We start from the raw sequence: 18,092 nt of genomic DNA on the forward strand, positions 1-18,092 counted from the left end.
TCCACATAGTTTTAGATGATCATACCTTCATGAAATTGAAATGCAGATGAGCTGATTAAGATCTGATATTCATTATATTTCAGTATTGTCTGGCAGAGTTCTGTATAATCAGACATGCACAACATGCTTCCTGAGCACTTTCACAAAGCCTTGACCATATAATGACAGTTAAAGTGCATCTTTTCCAATAATTACATGGTCTGCATTCGGTCTGGGCTAATAAACTTCAAGACAACTTAAATTCCACATTTTAATATTAGAAATCCATTTAATTATAAGTAAGCTTCGGATCTGTATGTCGCCTATATTTGCATTTATATTCCTCAGTGACTGTGCAATATAATTTTCTGTTTATTAGCTTGAGTATGCGTCTAATATAAATCTACAATTTCACGTAGGCAATGCTGGCACACAGCCAAACCTTTCATTTATCTCATCCTTGTATTGTAAACTAAAAGAGACTGCTGGTGTGATTAGCAAACATTCCATAGGCGGGGCTGAGGTGGTAGCTTCAACAAATATTACCTGTTTACCTGTATTGTCAATCTCCAGATGAGTTTTTCTAGAACAAAAACTGTTAAGATATGCTGTTTCCTCATGTAATATTCCTACAAGGTATCTGCCAGCAATGGGCGGTTTCCCCTTTGGAGGTGGAGAGGCTATCAAATAAGGTAATTTTCAAATTCACAGTCTATTCACCACAGGGGAGTAAGTATCCAAGTAGAATCTATTGCCCTTAGGATTTTTGCCTGTGCTGATAAATTGTTTTCCATTCTAGGCTATCATATTGGTAAAATATTTACATTATGTCTGATGAAAATCTGCTAGGAAATGAATCCACACAGTGTTGCTGCCTTTTGATTTTCCTTGTCTCTGAAACATTGCCACAGTTTTTGGTTTATTTGTACTTTTCTCTCTATCCCTTGCAGTCACACTCAGTAATTGGCCTAATAAAAGGTAGAAACAAGAATTTATTACACCTTGAGCAATACTTAAAACAAACTTTTATTTGCTGGAACAGCACTTTTTATCTACTTGCTGCTGTATATTTTGACACTCCCTCTAAAGACTAAATCTGACTTTATTAAAAGTTGAATCACTGCACTTTTTTTTCCTGCGTGTAGGGGCTTGTCATTGCTTTTGCAGTTTCTGAGGCAGACTAATATTTCTATATAAATAAACATTTCATTTTAATGAAGCTTCAGGAGATGCAGTTAAGCAGGGTCTATATCGACTTCATTACTGTCAATCCACAAAAGTTGCATGATTTAAAGAAAATATTCTTTAACACTTTTGTAAATTAGCCTTGGAATAATTCTGGCGATGACTAGAATGAATACAGATTTAGTGTTTTTATAACATTTTTCTCAAACAAAAGGTATCTTTTTATTCAGAGTGGTTTGATAGAGAAGAAAACATGTTAGTCAGACTTCATTGTGAACTAAATTCTGACACTGAATTTGTATTTCATCCATATAGCCAGATGGTAAAATGATGAAGGAAAATAATTTAAAAAAATTGTCTTAAGAAATTGCAATACAAATTCCTGAAATTGTTTATGCAGGAATTTTTATTTTTTTATCTTCCAGTGTTAAAGCAACAAGAAAACATTTAGAATGTCCTTTGGTGGAATCTTATTACACTTGTTATATATGTAAACTGATATTCTTTGATGCCAGCACGTTGCCCATACAGAGAAATCTCTGCACAATTAAATGAAAGGAGAAAAGAAAAAAAAGATTAAATAAAAAGTAATATTTTTCTTATCCGATTAGAATTAAATACGTTAATAAATTGTCTGGTAACACAAATTGTCAATAATACAAAAAATCTACATTGTACATTATTTCAAGAAAAATAACTTCATTTGAATACAAAAGGATAAATACACTTTTTGTCCTATAGCCACTCTTGTACAGTAGATGAACACAGCATCATACTGATGCGGTGCTGCTAAAATATACAAGGATATGACTGTCTTGAGTTTTATTGAGGGGGGGCTGTTACACATGTGCATCACTAATATCAGACAAAGAAACCTTTCAACCAACAAGGGTTACAGAGCAACGTTCACTAAAGCACAGGCTGGAAGGGATTTAGGGACTGAAGCAGGCCAATATGGCAGCTTTAACAGATTTCCTTATACCCACAATGCACTGACAGCAAAGAATGCCTCTATTTGGTTGGTCCACACACTGGGCAGAGGTACAGTAGCGCACCATATCGAAGTGGCAAATGTTTATTATTTTCCATTTTGGGGGCTTGTCAAAGCCTTCTCAATCCTGTGTACTCTTTGCAGCTGGCGTTGTTTGTAGTAATAGACTTGGCAGCTGCCAACTTGTCTTGAGTCAGAAATTAAGTCTCTTGACTCCGAGTGCTGTTCACAATTGATTAATATGGCTTAGTTCAGTTGGGCCTTCTTAGTTTATACGTAGTTTTATTCTTTTTCTTAAAATTTTAGTAGCAAATGATTGGGTTTTGTTTTGTTTTTTTTCTGTGGCACATTCCTTCTGAAGCAGTCTGCACGCGATGCCATCAACCAGACGGAGCCTAGAATACGAGAAGCCCAGTTACTCCTAGTAGAGGAGTCAGCGATAATAGAGGGCCATGTAATACTGCCACGTTGCCGGAGTTTTGGCTGCAACCTCCTGGATCCCTTTCACACTTCAGTTTTTCACACAAAATGCCAGTGTAGGCTGGAGGGCACTGGCATCGCATGTTTTTGAGGCATGTTCCTCCATTCTGGCATTGCAGTAGTTCCTTGTCACATACATTTGCTACAGAACAAGGGGAAAGATAGAAGAAGAGCAGAATAAGCTTAAGTTCATTTGTTACAGAAAGCTTTGAACGTACATTTTTTCTCCTTAGAGATGTAAATAGATATGTGATTCCAGCTTCCCAACAACTGCAGTTTACAATTTTATCATTTCGCTATTTTCCCATACTTTTTTTTTGCTTTAATCTTAGAGAATATGATCTTCTATTTCAGATACCTGAATACTCAGTTACTTAATATCTACTGTTTGTCAGTGTCTTTATTATTATTGAACTGGAATGCTTGGTGAGTGCCTTATTTGAAAGGACAATGTGTATGCTAGCATCACAGAGCTCTTGAAAAACATTAATGGCAATTAAAAATGCAACACAATGAGGTGAAATGAATAGAACTGTATGAGAAATCTGTCCCTGATACTGAGTGACTTTTATGTATTAACTTTCTGGAAGATAAACAAAAAGCAGTAGAGGATATGGCATGGGAAAGGCAGCATGCTCTATGGGTGTTAAATGATGTTAGTTTAAATTCACACACCATGTCAATGTGAGAACAGAGAGAAAGGGCACCATTTTCATCACAGGCCTACGTATTTCTTCTTAATTGTGTATGGTGCTTGGGTACCAGGGTGAGACACAATTTAGAAATACTGAAGATAGGGAGAAAGGGTCACTAGGCTTTTGCTTTCCATTCATTAAACAAAACTGGATTGAAACATTCTCCTATAAGGGCATGTACAGGCATACCGTGTTGTCTCACTGTAAATTCTGGATTATATTATAGAGCAGAATATGCTATAAATTATATTCCCATTTTAATGGAATATGTTCATAGATTCAAAAGCCAGACGGGACCATTGTGATCATCAAGTCTGACCTCCTTTATAATACAGACCATAGAGCTTCCTCCAAATAATCTTTGTTTATTTTAGTTTTACTTTAAGGAGGACAAAGGGACTGACCCTGCGCTCCTAATTTGGGCAGAATTCCCATGCAATCATTAGAAATTAAATAAAGGAAAACATGATTGGATCTAGTGTAAGGCCTCCAGGATTTGGAACAATATTACATATTGCTTAAGCACGTAACATCCAGAGAACACCCTAAAGGAGGCAAAGTAGAACAAGAAAGTATTCCCAGTCTTTCCATTGTGAGATATGCTAATTGTTCTTTACATTCATAGATTTATAAATGCTTCGCTTTTTTAATGTATAAATACCATGAAAGCTAAAATCCAAACAGGTGGCCCAAATTCTCAAATATTGTTTGGTAAAGCTCTACAGAGCTTTACCAAGGCTGTATGCTGATTTACATCAGCTTTACGAATGTCTGCCCAAAGTGTTTCTAAAAATGGCTTTGATTTGTGAAAAACAAAGTTATGTTTTATCTGCCCCCCTCTTAACACCATCCCCTTGAACTAAAACAACAAATAAGTCCAACCATCCCAAACACCATGAGTTGTTTTCACCCTTAAATGTCCTTTCCCACATATATGAGCTGAACTAGAAAGTGGATATAAATGAGTCAAATGATGTTGATGTGCTTCCTCCCCAGCATGTAATATGAAAATAACCAAAAGGCAACACCTACCCAAGTTTCGCACTTAACACCTTTCTCAATTATTCTTTCTTTTTGACCAATTAATATAACATTGAAAAGCATCCACAGTTTTTGTTCAGTAAGTGTCTCAACTGATTATCAAAGTTCAACTAATGCAGTATATTCAGGATATCATGAAGAGGAAGAGTATGTCTGCATTTCAGTGTTCTTTAGTATAGTACATTTGGCTATTTTTACATGATGAATATAAACTAACTGGAATAATAATAAAGTAAATTTGATGAGATTTACAGTGTGGGATAATACTGCATACAATGGTACCAAATCCAGAATGGTAAACTAAAGTTTTCCATATTCAAAGTAAAATTTGGTTGTCTGTTATAATGAAGACCAGAAATATTTATATATAATCATACAATTTATGTAGTATTAACTTAATCATAGCAATAGTAAAGATCAAATACAAAATACTGTCTTATTTAAAGATAAAGTTGGTGGGCTTTGCTTATTCTAATGTAACAAGCCTGTAATGTTTTCTTTGATTAGGGCAATAGTGGTGGTGAAATATCAATAAATAAAGGGAGATACACCTATCTCATAGAACTGGAAGGGACCTTGATGGGTCATTAAGTCCAGTCCTCTGCCTTTACTAGCAGGGCCAAGTACTGTCCCTGACAGTTTCACCCCGGCGCCCCCAGAATTGAACTCTCAACCCTGGGTTTAGCAGGCTAATGCTCAAACCAGTGAGCTATTCCCTCCTGCCATCTTGATTAATTGAGTAGAAATCAATAGTTAATTAAATACTCTTTTTAAATAGATGAGATCTTTTTTCTTAATGTTTTGTTTTGAATCCAAATTAGATATATACCAAAGTTTGCCTTTTCCAAGTAGCCAATTAAACAAGTTTATTCACTAGTACATTTTCTATTTAAAAATTTTGTTTTTGACAGACACACTGATTTTATCCCTAGTTTTCTGGGTGTGAATTATTGTGGTAGCATTCCACAATACATTCACTGCTAACTCCACCTGATCTACAGACACAATAAAGCACTTAGAAATCTAACTGCTATAAAATACCCCCACAATAATTTGCACCTACAAAATTGCAGATGCAACATCACACAGGATGCTATTCAAAATTAGGCCCAATATCTTTCATAATATCTGACGTTTTCTTAAGTCATAAAAAGAACTGCTGCATAAAAAGTTTCAATGTCAATGCTTTTTTGTGTACTCACAAAAACCACATACAAAGGCTAATGAAAGAAGACAAAGGCATAGTTTAATGGCTTGAGCAAAGTACTAGACGTTAGTAATTCTGAGTTTCTAATCCTTATAATGTCAGTGACTTCTCTTATGAACTTGGCAAGTCATTTAATTTCTTTCTTAATTTTCTCATCTGTAATACATAGATAATTTCTGGTTTCTAATAATTTTATATTTGTTGTAATTTTCCAATCAGTTCTAATATCCTAACGTACATCATAGCAATGTTGGAAGGAAAGATGCATTGTTTGCAAATGGCTTTGAAAATGACAAGTCCTATCTACATTCAAATTGCCGTTATTTATGTTGCTACTATTTTATTGACTTAAGACCTGCATTAACTTCAAATAATGTTTCCAGCACATAAGTAGCACAAAAGTATGTATCTGTACTTGAACTGGGACCAAAGTTGCTCGCTTAACTAAGCTACTCAGTTTGCTGCAAAGACCAAGAAAAGGGCTGATACGTTAGTTATAGTTAGATTGGAAAATCTCTTAATTTTTTTCCTGCTACATTTTAAATGTTAAATGCAATATTTTGCCAGGAGTGTTTACCCTGATACTTGTATTATTATGTATTTGCTCCCTATCAAACAAATCCAATGACAAACAATAATAAAAATTTAACATCCCCCTTCCAACACTGTGAAACAAACAAGGCTCTATTTGTTCTTGTTTCTATTAAAGAAATGTCAAGGTGGAAACAATTGTATGTATTAGGCTAGGAATAAGATCCACAAAGTACCCATCCAGCTACTTTAAATTAGTGGTGGTTATTTTCAGAGTTTGTGGTACCATCTTTTGCTTCCATTTATTGACACCATTCAGGTAAGCCATGCCTTAGTAAGAGGTCTGCTGTCTCTCCTGTGCTGAGAAAAGGACTATATGTAATGTCTTGAAAGATTAGCTATTTGCTTTTGGTGTTGGAGGCATGGTGCAGTATGTGTGAAAAATAAATAAATAAACGAATGAATCATTGTAGGCAGTTTCGATACAGTAGAAGTTCAGTTAGGGACACCTGGGGAATGGAGGTTGTTCGTAACTCTGAAATGTTTGTAACTCTGAGCAAGCCATTATGGGGTGCTCCTCAGGGTGGACTGCTTGACTGTCTGGTGAGTTGGGGTGGGGACAGGCAGCCAGGGCTGCCCAGAGGAGAGGGCAAGTGGGGCAATTTGCCCTGGGCCCCATAGGGGCCCCACAAGCCCTGGCCTGGCGGTGGTCCAGGTCTTCGGCGGCAGGGAGCCCTTCAGTGCTGCCGAAGATGCAGAGCGAATGAAGGGCCCCCCGCCACCGAAATGCACCGCAAGCCCTGGCCCAGTGGCGGTCTGGGTCTTTGGTGGCATTTCGGCGGTGGGGAACCCTTCAGTGCTGCCGAAGATGTGGAGCAACTGAAGGGCCCCCGCTGCAGAAATGCTGCCAAAGACCTGGACAGCCACCGGGTGAGTACAAGGGCTGCAGCTCCCCCACTTTGCCCCAGACCCTCTGAATCCTCGGGTGGCCCTGCAGGCAGCTGGTTCTAGCCCCGTCTGCAAGGATGATGAATGAGGCACCCTGGGGCATCGCAGTGTCAGTAGGTGTGGGGTGCAGGCTGTGGCCCTTTAAAACTGAGCTGCTCCTCCCGAGCACAGCATGCAGGTAGGAGCTTGGCTCCAGCGCCAGCAGTTTATACTCCAGGCCAGGTTTCAGTAGCAGCTTGGGAAATTTCTCTCCCAAGCTCTGAACTTGCAAGCTTGTCCCCTTCCCAAACAGGGGGAAGGGAGAGGGGAAAAGAAGGTGGCGAGTAGGGGGTGTTTGTGGGGACAGGCAGTCCAGATGTACCTATCTTTAAGATGCAATACAGGCACAATACAGTATAGTGTTTGGGTTTTTTCTTTTGGTCTCACTGTAATTACTTAAAAAAAAAATCATCTTCAGAAAACAACCTCCAAAAGGCAAATATGTTTGTTTTTCTCTGTCTCCCCACGTCTCCCTTCTCCCTCCCTCCCCAAAAAGCAAGCTTGTTTTCCACCACAGAGCAAATGCTCTCACGATGTAAGAGAAGAAAAGGGCCTTTTTTCTCTGCAGGACCATTTATGGGATCATATACTGCTAGTCTATCCATCCTAAGGCACAAGCATCTAGTCTAATATGTAACAAGGAAAGAGATGGGCAGAGCAGAATGGATTCTAGGGGGAGGAGTATTGGATGTGTGGTGTGCTTTTGCTCATCCTACATGGGATTTTGTGCCCAGTGAATCCACACAATACAGAAGTCCACTTATCAAATCCCTATCCCATCCTGAATTGGAGAAGAAGGGAAGTTTTATGGTTAAAGCCCTGAACTGACCTTTCGGAGATATGGGTACAATTTCTGGCTCTACTACAGATGCCCTGCAAGATCTTGGACAAGTCACTCCACATTTATGCATCTCAGTTACTCATCTATACAATGGGGATAATACTCTTTTGTTGTTGTTGTCTGCTTTGTCTATTTACATGGTACATTCTTCAGGTGAGGGATTCTTGTATATATAGTATGTATATATAGTGCCTAGCAAAATGGGGCACCAATCTCAATTGGTGCCTCTAATCACTACTGTAATACAAATAAATAATAACCCTTCACATAGGAGCTGTGAAGATCTATGCAGAAGATCTCTGCAGCATTCAGGGGTATTGATTACTCCCTCTCAACAGGGTCTTCAAGGTTCCTGAGGAAATGGCCTGCATATTTAAAGCTGCCTTTGGTGTCTCAGAAATTAGTATTTTGCTGTGGTGTTATAGCTGTGTTGGTCCCAAGATATTAGACAGACAAAGTGGGTGAGATCTGAAGAAAAGCTCTGTGGAGCTCAAAAAGCTTGTCTCTTTCATCAACAGAAATTGGCCCAATAAAAGATGCCACCTCACCCACCTCGTGTCAGCAATTAGTATGTAGACTACAGTCTTCTGATTATGCTATTCTCAGATCACTGCACTAGATGGATGAAAGCCACCTGCAAAATTGGACAAAGTTTGCAAGCTTTGCCAACCTAGGGAAAAGACACTGCAGTTAACTCAGAGGATTAATTCTCTAAGTTAAAACTAGGCATCTTTCACAAAGTGATCATTAATAAAATATTGAAAAAGTTTGTAGGTTAAGACCTCCATAAATACTGAAAAAATGATTTTTGTGAATATTTCATACAATTTAGTTGGACACTTAATCAAACATATGGATTTTGCATTATTGTTAATTATCAGCAGAGAATAATTGATAACTTTTCATGCATTCATACTGTATTCTTAAATATTCACATATGAATAATGCATGGTGGAATTTCTCAGTTTGTTTAAAGTTTAACTTTCAGGCATTTGCAATTAAAAAAAAACAAATAGATTTTATCAGGACTGCTGTTAGTTGATGTTACTACAACTCAGAGGAAAATTATATACAAAATTACTGTGTTTCTTTCAAGTGGGGACTTCAGGATCCAATTATAAGTTCTTTGTACCCCTACATCCTGTCTGAAGGTCAGTTCAGGGAAGAAAATGTGTTCCCCTCCTTTTTCTAGGGCACTTTCTTCTACTTTTGCTATATGCAGCTTACTTAAAATAGCATCATAATGCCAAAAAGGATAGGCAGGTGGGTCAGAAACGTAGATATGAGAGAGAACAGTCAGTTTTTCAAAAGGAAAATGAAGGTGATAACAAGGTTTGAGTCAGGAAAAAGGGGAGTTGCCTCTCCTCATCCAAAACTAGGACAATCTTCACATTTTGTGTGTGTGTGCTAGAAACATTAAAAGGACCATTAAATGATAGAGTAAAAAGGTTATGGAAAGCAAACTTTTGATAAAATAGAGCTAGTGTCTCATTTTTTTTCTCTTCCCTTTGTTCTTTCTATATCCTGATTCATCTTTAGGTCTCTGCAGTTTTTCCTTATATTTTTTAGAATTTTTCATCCTTTTAAAATTTTTCAGTTCTCATTTTCTCTGCAGCCCCTCCCCCCCTTTCCTACAAGATAATTTTCTTTTCTGATCTGTCTCTTGCCTATTTGTATTTTTTTCAGTATCTTCTCTCACTCTCTGTCCCGTCTATTACAGCATTCCTTCCACAATCCCTTCCCATTTCTACCTCCCTAAATTATTTCTCCACCCAGAGGTTAGTCCCCTCTTCTTCATGCTCCCCTTACAGTTTTTTGGGAGCTGGAGTGCAGGTATTGTTAATCCTATAAATGCATGTGATGAGTGAGTTGTAGAAGGTAAAAGCATGACAGAGTAAATATATGAGTATCACCTTTCAAGAGTGGATGGACTGACAGCCCTGACTACACTGTAGGACCTATCTTGGTCAGCTTTAATGGTTTTGACTTCAATAGGCTACGGATCAGGCCCTGTGAATGGTGAGTTAGCAACACCATTCCTCAACTGTCCAAGTGTGAAATCCTGGATCCACTGGAAGTTTGCAACTGACTTCACTTGGTCTAGGATTTTATGCCTGGTGCATATTTTGACAGCATGCATATCCACTGGGCTGGGAAAGTCCCACTTGCAAGGTTGTGCACATCTGTCCCATGTTCACTGGTTGAGAATGATATTTAACATCATCTTTGCAGAAATCTAAATAGTTTAGTTTAAGATATGTTGTCAGTATGCTGATATACTTACCTGTGTGCACCCGTCCAGACTGATTGTTCTGTTAAACCATATCAAGTGGAAGAGGAACAGTTACAGTGGAACTCAGATTTAAGTAAAGGTGTTCACAGATGGCTTCAGAATGTGTGTGTGTTTATCCACATATAGAAAGAGCAGTTGGCTCTTGTGTGGAACTGCAGATAGCACATATACATGCAGTGAAAATATTAGGGACATTCATTTCACTTTGGCATAACAATATCACTGTATCAAAGCGCAATATAAGAGGTTTAACTTTACTGCCAAATGCAGATCAGTGAGTAACTTGAGGTACTGTAAAGGCTCTGCTACAAGCATGCATTCTTTAAAAATGTGTTCACTTAAGTCAATAAATTGGTGGTGTGGGAATATGGAGAAAGGAGAAATCTGAAACTCTGTCTCTCTCTATTAAACATTCTCTTTCTCTCTCAATCTCTCTCTCACACACACACATGCACACACACACACACATTCATTCAGGTGAGCCTCTGCAGGCATGGGGAAGAAGCAGAATTTATCCATAAATGATCAAATTGATACTAGTTTAATAGGGCCATGAGAAATACCATGAGAAAGCCAGGAGGGCTTTGGCTTCCTCGACCATGGGATGCTATTCGAGGAAGGACTGCTAGGCAGAGATGGCGTTCACCTTTTGATGAGGGGAAAGACCCTATTTGCACACAGACTCGCTAACCTAGTGAGGAGGGCTTTAAACTAGGTTCGACGGGGACAGGTGAGCAAAGCCCACAGGTAAGTGGGGAACATGAATACCTGGGAGATGGGTCGGAAACAAGAGGGAGCGTGGGCTATAATGGCAGAGAGAAAGGAGGGTCAGGGCAAAACTGGGAGGCAAGATCAAACCAGTATCTTAGATGCCTATATACAAATGCGAGAAGTATGGGTAATAAGCAGGAAGAACTGGAAGTGCTAATAAATAAATACAACTATGACATTGTTGGCATCACTGAAACTTGGTGGGATAATACACATGATTGGAATGTTGGTGTGGATGGGTATAGTTTGCTCAGGAAGGACAGATAGGGGAAAAAGGGAGGAGGTGTTGCCTTATATTATTAAAAATGTACACACTTGGACTGAGGTGGAGATGGACATAGGAGACGGAAGTGTTGAGAGTCTCTGGATTAGGATAAAAGGGGTAAAAAACAAGGGTGATGTTGTGCTAAGAGTCTACTACAGGCTACCTAACCAGGTGGATGAGGCTTTTTTTAAACAACTAACAAAATCATCCAAAGCCCAAGATTTGGTGGTGATGGGGGACTTCAACTATCCAGATATATGTTGGGAAAATAACACAGTGGGGCACAGACTATCCAATAAGTTCCTGGACTGCATTGCAGACAACTTTTTATTTCAGAAGGTTGAAAAAACTACTAGGAGAGAAGCTGTTCTAGACTTGATTTTAACAAATAGGGAGGAACTCGTTGAGAATTTGAAAGTAGAAGGAAGCTTGGGTGAAAGTGATCATGAAATCATAGAGTTTGCAATTCTAAGGAAGGGTAGAAGGGAGTACAGCAAAATAGAGACAATGGATTTCAGGAAGGCGGATTTTGGTAAGCTCAGAGAGCTGATAGGTAAGGTCCCATGGGAATCAAGACTGAGGGGAAAAACAACTGAGGAGAGTTGGCAGTTTTTCAAAGGGACACTATTAAGGGCCCAAAAGCAAGCTATTCCGATGGGCAGGAAAGATAGAAAAAGTGGCAAAAGACCACCGTGGCTTAACCACAAGATCTTGCATGACCTACAAAATAAAAAGGAGCCATATAAAAAATGGAAACTAGGTCAGATTACAAAGGATGAATATAGGCAAACAACACAGGAATGCAGGGGCAAGATTAGAAAGGCAAAGGCACAAAATGAGCTCAAACTAGCTATGGGAATAAAGAGAAACAAGAAGACTTTTCATCAATACATTAGAAGCAAGAGGAAGACCAAGGACAGGGTAGGCTCATTGCTCAGTGAGGAGGGAGAAACAGTAACAGGAAACTCGGAAATGGCAGAGATGCTTAATGACTTCTTTGTTTCGGTCTTCACTAAGAAGTCTGAAGGAATGTCTAACATAGTGAATGCTTATGGGAAGGGGGTAGGTTTAGAAGATAAAATAAAAAAAGAGCAAGTTAAAAATCACTTAGAAAAGTTAGATGCCTGCAAGTCACCAGGGCCTGATGAAATGCATCCTAGAATACTCAAGGGGTTAATAGAGGAGGTATCTAAGCCTCTAGCTATTATCTTTGGAAAGTCATGGGAGACGGGAGAGATTCCAGAAGACTGGAAAAGGGCAAATATAGTGCCCATCTATAAAAAGGGAAATAAAAACAACCCAGGAAACTACAGATCAGTTAGTTTAACTTCTGTGCCAGGGAAGATAATGGAGCAAGTAATTAAAGAAATCATCTGCAAACACTTGGAAGGTGGTAAGGTGATAGGGAATAGCCAGCATGGATTTGTAAAGAACAAATCATGTCAAACCAATCTGATAGCTTTCTTTGATAGGATAATGAGTCTTGTGGATAAGGGAGAAGCGGTGGATGTGGTATACCTAGACTTTAGTAAGGCATTTGATACAGTCTCGCATGATATCCTTATCGATAAACTAGGCAAATACAATTTAGATGGGGCTACTATAAGGTGGGTGCATAACTGGCTGAATAACCGTACTCAGCGAGTAGTTATTAATGGCTCCCAATCCTGCTGGAAAGGTATAACAAGTGGGGTTCTGCAGTGGTCTGTTTTGGGACCGGCTCTGTTCAATATCTTCATCAACGACTTAGATGTTGGCATAGAAAGTACGCTTATTAAGTTTGCAGACGATACCAAACTGGGAGGGATTGCAACTGCTTTGGAGGACAGGGTCAAAATTCAAAATGATCTGGACAAATTGGAGAAATGGTCCGAGGTAAACAGGATGAAGTTCAATAAAGACAAATGCAAAGTGCTCCACTTAGGAAGGAACAATCAGTTTCACACATACAGAATGGGAAGAGACTGTCTAGAAAGGAGTATGGCAGAAAGAGATCTAGGGGTCATAGTGGACCACAAGCTAAATATGAGTCAACAGTGTGATACTGTTGCAAAAAAAGCAAACGTGATTCTGGGATGCATTAACAGGTGTGTTGTAAATAAGACACGAGAAGTCATTCTTCCGCTTTACTCTGCGCTGGTTAGGCCTCAGCTGGAGTATTGTGTCCAGTTCTGGGCACCGCATTTCAAAAAAGATGTGGAGAAATTGGAGAGAGTCCAGAGAAGAGCAACAAGAATGATTAAAGGTCTTGAAAACATGACCTATGAAGGAAGGCTGAAAGAATTGGGTTTGTTTAGTTTGGAAAAGAGAAGACTGAGAGCAGACATGATAGCAGTTTTCAGGTATCTAAAAGGGTGTCATAAGGAGGAGGGAGAAAACTTGTTCCCCTCAGCCTCCAATGATAGAACAAGAAGCAATGGGCTTAAACTGCAGCAAGGGAGATTTAGGTTGGACATTAGGAAAAAGTTCCTAACTGTCAGGGTAGTTAAACACTGGAATAAATTGCCTAGGGAGGTTATGGAATCTCCTTCTCTGGAGATATTTAAGAGTAGGTTAGATAAATGTCTATCAGGGATGGTCTAGATAGTATTTGGTCCTGCCATGAGGGCAGGGGACTGGACTCGATGACCTCTCGAGGTCCCTTCCAGTCCTAGAGTCTATGAAACTATAAGATTTAGCTAAAAGGTTTTAATTTTTTCCCAGCAAATCAAATATTAAGACATAAATTTAAAAACTTACCAAATTATTGTAGATAACTTAGTATGATTACCTTGGTTTCTGTAATATTTCCTAGGTGTTCTGTCAGGGCTGGCTCCAGGGGTTTTGCCGCTCCAGGCAGCCCAAAAGAAAAAAATAAAAGCCGCGATTGCGATCTGCGGCAATTCAGCGGGAGGTCCTTCGCTCTGAGCGGGAGTGAAGGACCCTCCGCCAAATTGCTGCCGAATACCTAAAAGTGCTTCCCCGCTCCAGAGTGGCTGCCTCAAGCACCTGCTTGATAAGGACTTTAAGGATTTTTATAAAATAGGAAAAAACAAAACTATAACTTGGGTCAGGTTTTGGACTGTGGTTTTTTATATTTTAATTTTTCTGATGCCGTGTGTGTGTGTGTGTGTGTGTGTGTGTGTATATAATTGAGAATAGTAATTCTAAATGTTGATTAGTCTTTCTTAGGAGGTTTAAGCAGAGATAAAATATGAAGAATAGCTACTGCTCTTGCTCAACAGTAACTATTCGTAATTATATATATTTGTAATGACACTAATTCACCATTTGCTGCAGTGGGCATATCATTAAAACTCCCTTATGACAATGTCAAATCAAGTCAAGGTAGGTGATTTGATAAGATGAAAACAAAACCATTTCTGTGCAAATCTATCAAGGCAGCATTCCAGAGTCAAGACAGAAATAATCAGTGTTCATAAGTGGAAGCCTATGGAGACAATCTTATATCATCAAGATAATGGTCATAAGATGACAAACTGTAGAAGGTGGTCTCTGGTGCAAATATGAAACAATGTCCTGACTAATTACATTGCATTAGAAACAAATCTGAGAAAATGAATACTAATTACATGAGAGTGGCATGCGAAAACTGATAGCACCTGTCTTCCTGCTGGATGCTCCATTGAATTGAAGCTGTTTTATTTACCAATTTAAGAACATTGCCAGGGTATGTGAAAGTGTGGGCTGCAGAGTAGACTGTTTTTATTGTTTGTTTGTTTGTTTGTTCCACTGATCTCTGGCAATTAGTTTTTAGATTATTCCCTAACTCATAACTTTTGATGTCACTGGATCCTGTTCACTCCCTAGTCACACGGCATTGACCAGGCTTCAGGCAAACTCTTGGCAGCAAGTTAGACAGAAGAAGGGAGGTAACATTACAGAAAGGAGGGGACTAAGCACTGCCTCTGGCGCACAAAGTGGAGGGGCGCAGTCTACCACGATCGGCAGCACTTCGGCAGCAGCTCTACCACCGCTGCTTCTTTGGCGGCAATTTGGCAGCGGGTCCCTGAGTCCCTCTTGGAGGGAAGGACCTACCGCCGAATTGCCACTGCCTCATTTATTCTTCAGCGGCAATTCGGCGGTGGGTCCTTCTCTCCGAGAGGGACTCAGGGACCCGCTGCTGAGTTGCCACCGAAGAGCCTGGAGCTGGCCCTTGCCTTGGGCACAAAAATTCCTTGTTGCAGCTCTGCTCTAAACTGGGAATCCCATATGGCTGTTTCACTGGAGCACAAAGGGGCTGTAGCAGAATAAGCCCATGAAGTCTGAGTGACACCAGCTATTCTTTTGACCCTATCATGAAAACTAAGTTGTTTTGATCTTTTGTTTTGCCCCATGTATGCAATTAATATATTTTGAATGTGCAAAGCTTGTTAATTTTTGTTAAGATTTTAATCTTCTATATATTTTTTATTCTCTTTCGTCTGTCACAAGTCTCCAGTCTCCAAACAGTACTGGAAAATAAGGTTAGTTTGTATTACAAATGTCTTCAGATTCCGTTTCTTCATTATTTGCTAATGCTTCCAAAAATACTATTTTACTGGGTTTAGGCCATTGATAGACACATGGCAGGGCTCATTTGGGCTCTGATTTAGCAAAGTTCTTAAGCATGTGCCTAACTTTAAGCACACAAATAGTTCCTCTGGGAATCAGTGGGGCTCCTTATATGTTTAAAGTTATGTATGTGCTTAAATACCTTACTGAAATGGTCACACTTGTACTGCTCCTGGTTACTTATGATACATATACGTATGAAGACGAGTATTACTGAGCTTTAATAGTCATGGCTTACAGTGTCTTTCTAGACCACTTTTTGTAAGAAGGAATCTCTTATTTCCCCGAAGATTACAAGGTGTAAATAGTTTATATCAGTTTATAAATGTTTAATATCACCTTTCTGGTTTTTTGAGTGGAATTTTCAAAAGCACCGAGTGAATTAGGGCATAACTCTTACTGAAAGTCAGTGAAACTTGTGCTCATCAGTCAATTAAGTGCTCTTGAAAATCCTACCCTTAAATAATATCTGAATACAGCAGTGTTTGATTTGTGCCAGGGCTGAGCCCCGGCATCTCTAGGTATGGCAGTTTATAGCCCTGGCACCTCTGGGCTTGTCACATCAGTTATGAACGTAAAGAAATTGTGTAAGCCCTGGCACCACTTCATTACAAATAAAGCACTGGAATACAGTCAAAAGATATTCAGCTCCAAGAAACACGGTAATGTTGCTAGGCCAGGATTCTGTGGTGTTTTCCTCTTTTTAGCAGCAACTTAGCAATTACAGTTATATGTGGTGACGGTGTCATGGAAAAGTTATGTATGTGGAGGAGAAAGATATGCCAACACCATTATGTAGGAAGCATGAAAGTTAGAGGGTAAGAAGAGTCTCCCCAAAAACAGAGTTTCTCAACTCATTGTTGGGACTCAAAATTGAGTCGCCAGAAAGTTTCAAAGGGTCGCGTAGCGGCTCCTGTTGCACAGGGCTGACCTGGGTCACCTCCCTGGTCCAAGGGTCCCAGCACCACTGAGGCTGAGCTCAGCCGTCATGATGGCAGGAGTCCAGGTAGGCCAAATCTGAGTGAGTGGCATTGCAACCTCACGAGTCAGATCATAACTCCAATCCTGGTTCAGTGATTGCTTAAATTTGCCAGGCTATTTACAAAAGGTAAGGGCTAGAAAGATACTTAAAATAGTAAAAGTTGACATGCCACTTCTAGCTCTCAGAATTAATATGGCACCAGTGTCACAGACTTTACAGATGTCAGAGGCTGTCTCAGTCATCACTTCAGCTGATGGTTCCACAAACTCTTTGCCTGGAATGGCAAGAAGGGATTGCATAGGATTGACCTGATGACAGAAACACTGCTGTTAATACTGACACAGGCCCCATAGCATTCACGGATTACTGTGCCAGCAGGAAGAAGCAACAGATATCATGGCAGGATTCATGAAAATGGTCACTTAAAAATGGTTCTCTGCCTGCTCTTGTAACAAGCCTTCATTAGCCTGCATGTCATAATTCCTATTCTACCCATATTGATTTCCATTGTTTTTCCAAATCCAGCTATTTCCTGAATTTGACCCCTAAAATAAAATATAATCCAAATATCAGCCCAATTGGCCATCATTAGTGAAACAGTATGAAGGATATCACATCTGACAAAAATTTCATAACTAGGCGCGAGAGGGAGTGTCCAGAACAGGGCCGTCCTTAGGATTTATGGGGCCCTACAAAGTTATTATTAAACTGGTGCCCCTATGTCTGAAGGCAGCCCGGGCTTGCAGCCCAGAGGGTGCGGGGGAAGAGAGGCAGCAAAGGATACCAAGACACCCAGCCCACCTCACGGCAGCAGTTCCCTGCAGAGATCCCAGTACCCTTTCCTCCCGCAGAATGCGCCGCCCTGGTGCATTCAGCTCTGTGAATATGGTCCATGCCTAAAGAGACTGCGGCGCATACTAGGTGTGCAGAAGCCCTCCCCACCCCACCCCCACTCTTACCTGCTGTCATGGGTGGCTGATGAAGCTGCTGCTTGGGGAGGCTAGCTCCCCAGCCCACCTCTTCTGCCTGTGGCCCTGCCCATACTCCATCCCTGCTCCGCCCCTACTCTGCCCAGGCCCTGCCCTCTCCCCATTGTCTCCCTCCTCTTTTCCCTCCCCCACCCTGCTCACTCCCTTCCAGCCAAATCACTAAACCCAAATGAAGCAAATGACATTTGAAAAACAACACTCCTCTACAATTTCTTTCTAACGAAAATGGAGCATGTTTTCCACTGCATGTCAGAAGGTGAAGACTGGGCATGCAGAAGGTACCTAATTAAAAGCACTAAAT

The 18,092-nt window shown here is 40.0% G+C and overlaps 1 protein-coding gene across 4 annotated transcripts in view; it reads right to left on the reverse strand.

Annotated features, from left to right (window-relative positions):
* Positions 1-820: 820 nt before the first annotated feature.
* NTNG1 (netrin G1) overlaps positions 821-18,092 on the reverse strand; it is a 209,142-nt gene continuing 191,870 nt past the window's right edge. For all 4 annotated transcript variants that reach the window (XM_050962390.1, XM_050962389.1, XM_050962388.1 and 1 more), the window contains one exon: positions 821-2,777. In XM_050962390.1, the coding sequence (XP_050818347.1) occupies positions 2,551-2,777 (227 nt within the window). In that variant the 3' untranslated portion in view covers positions 821-2,550. The remainder of the gene's footprint in view (positions 2,778-18,092) is intronic.

Source organism: Gopherus flavomarginatus, chromosome 7, assembly GCF_025201925.1.
Source record: "Gopherus flavomarginatus isolate rGopFla2 chromosome 7, rGopFla2.mat.asm, whole genome shotgun sequence".
NCBI lineage: Eukaryota > Metazoa > Chordata > Testudines > Testudinidae > Gopherus > Gopherus flavomarginatus.